Genomic DNA, 6,575 nt, shown 5'->3' on the forward strand with positions numbered 1-6,575 from the left:
TTGAATCTTGTCATGTTAGACTGTGCTTAGAGTAGTGCTTTATTATGTACTAAGCTTTTCAGCTGAATGTGGTTATTTAACATTTTCTGGTCTTGGCCCTCGTGAGGTTAATGAGGAACAGGAAGCTTAGCTGGGATTTGGATTTTGGCTCAAAAGACTAATTTAGTTTATTTATTTTCCGTTCATTAGGAAGTGAGTACTTTGAATAAAATGTAAAGACATTATTATTTATTTGTTTGACTCTTGAGGAGAGATGAGATTTGATTTGACTCTGATGAGTCCGCTTAGATTAAATTTGATATACATTTTAATTTTGAATGCCAGGTTATTTTTGTTATCTGTTTTGTAGCCTTGTACATTTGTGGGACTTGTCTTACCGGTGTATCGCACTGTCATGTCCTACGCCCAGGGTGGGGTTTGGGGCGTGACAGAAAAGTGGTATCAAAGCCTAGGCTTTAGGTCCTAGGTAGAATTATCTGAACAAAGGACTTTGACTGTGAGAATTGGGGATTTAAATAAGGAGCAATTAGGAAGCTCTTGATAGGTTTGTATGTATCGGGGACGCCTGACAACACATAAATCAGTCGCGCGATCAAATCCTAATTATAAATTCAAATGCACCTGGGAACGCTTGGGAAGCATGCGAGTTTGTGATTGGGTAAGAGTCATTAGGAATATGTGATGAATAGATATTGGCTCCAAATCGGAATGTTTTGTATTACTATATGAATACGGTATATGTATGTAGCTCTATTCTAGATAGTTACTGATCAAGCATTCTTTTGAATTGGATTTAGGATTATGGCAACTCGAGAAGGATGTGGTGGTCGTGGAACTCGAGCCAATCGTACTAGAGCCCTCAATGACATTATCGAAGGAGATCAGAATGTGGCTCAAGGAGAGCCAGAGATTCAAGGAAATCAAAATCAAGGGGTTCAAGAGGATCAAGTAAATCAGAACCCTCCGAATCAGGGACGTCAAGCATAGAATGGGAATCCTGAGGCACCTTTGCCTCAAAATGATATTGAACAAGAAAGTACTGAGATGAGGAACTTTATGAGAGCCATGATTGGATTGGCAAATCAACAGCATCAGCAACCACAAGTTCAAGTACCACCAGTGGCAGGACAGCCACATCAAGTTTTTGGAATTTCTGAATTCATGAGGCTTTCACCAAAAGTCTTTAAGGAATCAACTGCGGCAAATGATGCCGAGTCCTGGTTAGAGAATGTTGAAAAGGCCTTTGAGGCAATGAATCGTAATAGAAATGAAGACAGGGTGAAATATGCCACCTATATGTTGGAAGGGAGAGCCCTTCATTGGTGGAAGGGAATCTAAAGAAAATATGAGCACCATCGAGGACCTTTCACTTGGATGACGTTTCACACCGAGTTTCTTGCGAGATTCTTTCCTCGCAGCACTCTGTACCGCATGCATCAGGAATTTACCCAATTGGTACAGGGAGATATGATTGTGGATGATTACGAAGCGGAATTTGATAGGGTGGCTCTTTTTGTACCTTCTTTGGTACCTGACGACGAAGCCAAGAGAAATAAATTCGAATTTGGATTGGCTATGTATTTGAAGAAGGGGATCGATGGATCTACTGCCCATGAATCATATGAAGAACTGGTGGAAAGGGCTAAGAAACTTGAAGCAGTTCATCAGGAAGCTAGAGCCTATGCTCAAGCTAATCAGAAGAAAAGAAATAGAGAAGGTGAAAATAAAGGACAAGCTCCTAGGGGATCAGCCCCAAATCAGCAAGCGCTCAAATCTCCTGCTTTCAAAGAGCCTAAAGGAAAGCAAGAAAATCGTGGGGGCTATCAAAATAAGTCAGTAGTGAATAGATCAGTTGTCCCCAAATGTGAACGTTGTGGGAAGAATCATCCTACTGACACTTGTAGATGGAATACTGGGGCTTGTTTTCATTGTGGTGAGGTAGGCCACAGAATTGCAGAGTGTCCTCATCCAGCGGGCGATGCCCAATCAGTTCAGGGGAAACCTACGGTTCGAACTCAGACAGTTCAGACTCAGACTATTCGGAGTAGAGTTGCGCCTGTTAATTCTCAAGGGCAGCAAAAGAATGAAAGACCTCGTGTTCTAGCTCGAGCTTATGCTCTCACTCATAAGGACGCTCAGGCTGTTGGCACAATAGTATCAGGTACTTTGCCTATACCATCCTCTTATGGCTATGTATTATTTGATTCTGGTGCGACACACTCGTTTGTTTCGTCTGCTTTTGCTGCACTTCACTGTTTACCTACTTTACCCCTTGACTATGACTTGTGTGTTAGCACACCTATAGGAAAAGAAATTTTGGCTAATCGAATTAGTAAAATGTGTCCTGTCAGAATTGGAAATAGAGAAATTTTAGTAGATCTCATCCTACTAGAGATGTCTAATTTCGATGTGATTTTGGGTATGGACTGGTTGTCTACCCATTATGCATTGGTAGACTGTAATAAGAAAGTAGTGACTTTTGAAATTCCGAGAGAAGAGAAGTTTTGTTTTGAAGGGAGTGGAGCTCACTCGACTCTTATAGTTTTATCAGCTATACAAGCTTGTCGACATCTTAGACAAGGTTGTAAAGCTTTCTTGGCCTCAGTAGTTGAGGTCAATGATAATGATATGAAGATTGAGAACGTCCCTATAGTTAGGGAATTTGCAGATGTGTTTCCCGAAGACCTTCCAGGTCTACCTCCAAGTAGAGAAGTTGAATTTACTGTTAACCTAGCTCCTAGAACGGCGCCTATTTCTAAGGCCCCGTATCGTATGGCACCTTTAGAAATGAAAGAATTGAAAAATCAGTTGGAAGAACTCTTAGAGAAGGGTTTTGTGAGACCCAGTGTTTCACCATGAGAAGCACTAGTGTTGTTCGTTAAGAAGAAAGATGGAAGTATGAGATTATGTACAGATTACAGGGAATTGAACAAGGTTACCATAAAGAATAAATATCCGCTTCCGCGGATAGATGATTTGTTTGATCAATTGCAAGGGGCATGTGTGTTTTTCAAGATCGATCTTCGATTGGGATATCATCAGTTGAGAATCAAATCAGAAGACATTCCGAAAATGGCCTTCCGAACTCGGTATGGCCATTATCAGTTTCTTGTTATGCCATTTGGTTTAACCGTTGCCCCGGCAGCTTTTATGGACCTAATGAACAGGATATTCAAACCACTATTAGACCAGTTCGTGGTTGTGTTCATTGACGACATTCTGATATATTCTAGAAGTCAGTCTGACCACGAGCATCATTTGAGATTTGTCTTAGAAACCTTAAGAAAAGAGAAGCTTTGTGAAAAACTGAAGAAATGTGAATTCTGGCTTGACTCAATCTTCTTTTGGGGTCATGTGGTCTCTAAAGACGGTGTCTTAATAGACCCAAAGAAGATTGAGGCAGTAACATTGTGGGATAAGCCGAATAATGTTCCTGAAATTCATAATTTTCTGGGATTGGCGGGATACTACCGCCGTTTTGTTCAGGACTTTTCACGTTTGGCTGCCCCTTTGACCCGTTTGACACGGAAAGGGAAAAAATTTGTTTGCTCTGAAGATTGTGAAAAGAGCTTTCATGAATTGAAAAAGAGGTTAGTTTCTGCTCCCATCCTAATTTTGCCTGTTAGTGGAATGGGATTTGTGATTTACAGTGATGCCTAGAATAAAGGCTTAGGATGTGTGTTGATGCAGAATGGCAAAGTGATTGCGTATGCTTCACGTCAGTTGAAACCTTATGAAGAGAATTATCCGACTCATGATTTGGAATTGGCAACGGTTGTGTTTGCCTTGAAAATTTAGAGGCATTATCTGTATAGAGAACCTTGTGAAATCTTCACTGATCGTAAGAGTCTGAATTATATCTTTACTCAGAAAGAATTGAACATGAGGCAGAGGCGTTGGCTAGAACTGTTGAAGGACTACGACTTAACCATAATCTATCACCCCCTGGAATGGCTAACGTGGTAGCTGATGCTCTAAGTCGGAAGTCGTCTGTGAATTTGGCAACTTTGATTACTTCTCAGAAGTATATTTTAGAAGACCTCCAAATATCAGAAATAGAAATTTGTGGTCCAGACTTTGGCGTACTAATGGCAGCACTTCAAGTACGGCCCACATTGCAAGAAAGAATCAGAATAGCTCAGGAATCCGACCCAGAACTTTGTAAAATCAGAAATAAGTTAGAAGAATGATCTGAATCTGAATTCCGAACTCACAATGACGGTACCTTGATGTTTGGTAACCGCATTTGTGTTCCGAATGACTCTGTTCTGAAAAATGAAATTTTGAAGGAAGCGCACAGTTCGCATTATTCTGTACACCCTGGAGGTACTAAAATGTATAAGGACTTGAAAGGAAATTTCTAGTGGAATAACATGAAAAGCGAAATAGCTCAGTATGTATCTCAGTGCCTCACTTGTCAGGTGATTAAGGCAGAACATCAGAGACCACCCGGAACACTGCAACCACTTCCTATCTCAGAATGGAAGTGGGAGGAGATTACGATGGACTTTGTATCGGCTCTACCTCATACTCCTTCAGGCAATGATTCTGCGTGGGTAATTGTGGATAGATTGACTAAGTCAGCTCATTTCATACCCATTAGAACCGACTTGACACCTGAAAAGTTGGCCAGATTGTATGTTGACCAGTTAGTTAAGTATCATGGTGTGCCTAAAGTCATTGTATCTGATAGGGACACTTGTTTTATATCCTAGTTTTGGAACAGCTTACATTCAACAATGGGATCTTCCCTTAAATTCAGTATTGCTTTTTCATCCTCAGACAGATGGACAATCTGAAAGGACCATTCAAAATTTTAGAAGATATGCTCAGAGCTTGCGTTATGGATCTGAAAGGATCTTGGGATGACTACCTTCCTTTGATTGAATTCTCCTACAATAACAGTTATCAGGCCAGTATTAAGATGGCACCTTTTGAGGCTCTTTATGGGAGGAGATGTAGATCACCCATATGCTGGGATGATGTGGGTAAAAGAAAATTCTTAGGCCGGGATTTGGTTCAGCAGGCAGTGGACAAAATCCATTTGATTTGAGAGCATCTTCGCACGGCACAGAGCCGGCAGAAGAGCTATGCAGATGTCAGACGAAGAGAATTGGAAGTTTAGAACGGAGATAAGGTACTTTTGAAGGTATCACCCACCAAGGGAGTGATGCGGTTTGGGGTTAGAGGAAAACTCAGCCCAAGATTTGTGGGACCATATGAAATATTAGAAAAGATTGGCAAAATAGCTTATCAATTTGTGGGACCATATGAAATATTAGAAAAAGTTCCAAACCAAACCGTATATTCTCATTACTCAACAAAAGATCGGTAAAAACCCTATATTCTCATAGTTACATAAAGAAACAACAAAATCTCAGGATTAAATATATATTAAAATCTCAGAAAACAACATCAAGAGTACAAGTTGAAATCAATTTTAGTGCAGGAACAAAATATAACAAAAAAAACTTGGAAGGAAGGATCTCGATCTAGAACTATAACGTAAAACAATGCAGAAATTAAAATTGTAATATGAAAAAGTTCCAAACCAAACCCTAGATTCTCATTATTGAACACAAAATCGGTAAAAACCCTAGATTTTCACTGCTCCATACAGAAACAACAAAATCACTCGAAGAAATATAATTAAAATCTCAGAAAAAATATCAAGACTACAAGTTGAACTAAATTTCAGTGCAGTAAAAGAAAAATAACAAAAAAAACTTGGAAGGAAGGATTTCGAACTATAGGCAAAAACAATGCAGAAAATAAAATTTTAACAAGAAAAAGTTCATACCAAACCCTAGATTCTCATTATTCAACACAAGATCGGTAAAAACCCTAGAATCCATAACTCCATACAGAAACAACAAAATCACTGGAAGAAATATAATTAAAATCTCAGAAAACAACATCAAAACTACAAGTTGAAATAAATTTCAGTGCAGGAACAGAAAAATAAAAAAAACTTCGAAGGAAGGATCTCGAACTATAGGCTAAAAAAATGCATAAATTAAAATTTTAACAATAAAAAGTTTCAAGCTAACCCCTAGATTCTCATTAATCAACACAAGAATGGTAAAAACCCTAGCTTCTCATAGTTCAATACAGAAACAACAAAATCACAGGAAGAACTAGAATTAAAATCTCAGAAAACAACATCAAGAATAGAAGTTGAAATCAATTTCAGTGCATGAATAGAAAAATAACAAAAAAATTTGGAAGAAAGGATCTCGAACTATAGGCTAGAACAATGCAGAAATTAAAATTTTAATAAGAAAAAATTCCAAATCAAACCCTAGATTCTCATTATATAACCCAAGATCGGTAAATTTCCATACAGAAACAACAAAATCATAGGAAGAAATATAATTAAAATCTCAGAAAACAACATCAAGACCAAAAGTTGAAATAAATTTTTGTGCATGAACCGAAAAATAACAAAAAAAACTTGGAAGGAAGGATCTGAAACTATAGGCCAAAACAATGCAAAAATTGAAATTTTATCAAGAAAAAGTTCCATACCAAACCCTAGATTTTCATTAGTCAACACAAGATCGGTAAAAACCCTA

At 38.5% G+C, this 6,575-nt stretch overlaps 1 protein-coding gene across 1 annotated transcript; it reads left to right on the forward strand.

Moving 5' to 3' along the window:
• Window positions 1–1,431: 1,431 nt before the first annotated feature.
• On the forward strand, window positions 1,432–2,859 carry LOC143850338 (uncharacterized). Its single transcript, XM_077359595.1, has one exon. The coding sequence runs from the start codon at window positions 1,432–1,434 to the stop codon at window positions 2,857–2,859; it is 1,428 nt and encodes a 475-aa protein (XP_077215710.1).
• Window positions 2,860–6,575: the final 3,716 nt, after the last annotated feature.

This window comes from Tasmannia lanceolata, unplaced genomic scaffold, assembly GCF_043159265.1.
Source record: "Tasmannia lanceolata isolate RefF3 unplaced genomic scaffold, GAP_Taslan_0.1 ptg000018l, whole genome shotgun sequence".
Taxonomy (NCBI): Eukaryota; Viridiplantae; Streptophyta; class Magnoliopsida; order Canellales; family Winteraceae; genus Tasmannia; species Tasmannia lanceolata.

Bases quoted from the DNA above. Each gene is read 5' to 3' on its own strand.
- LOC143850338 (XM_077359595.1), top strand. From the start codon at position 1,432: ATGCATCAGGAATTTACCCAATTGGTACAGGGAGATATGATTGTGGAT.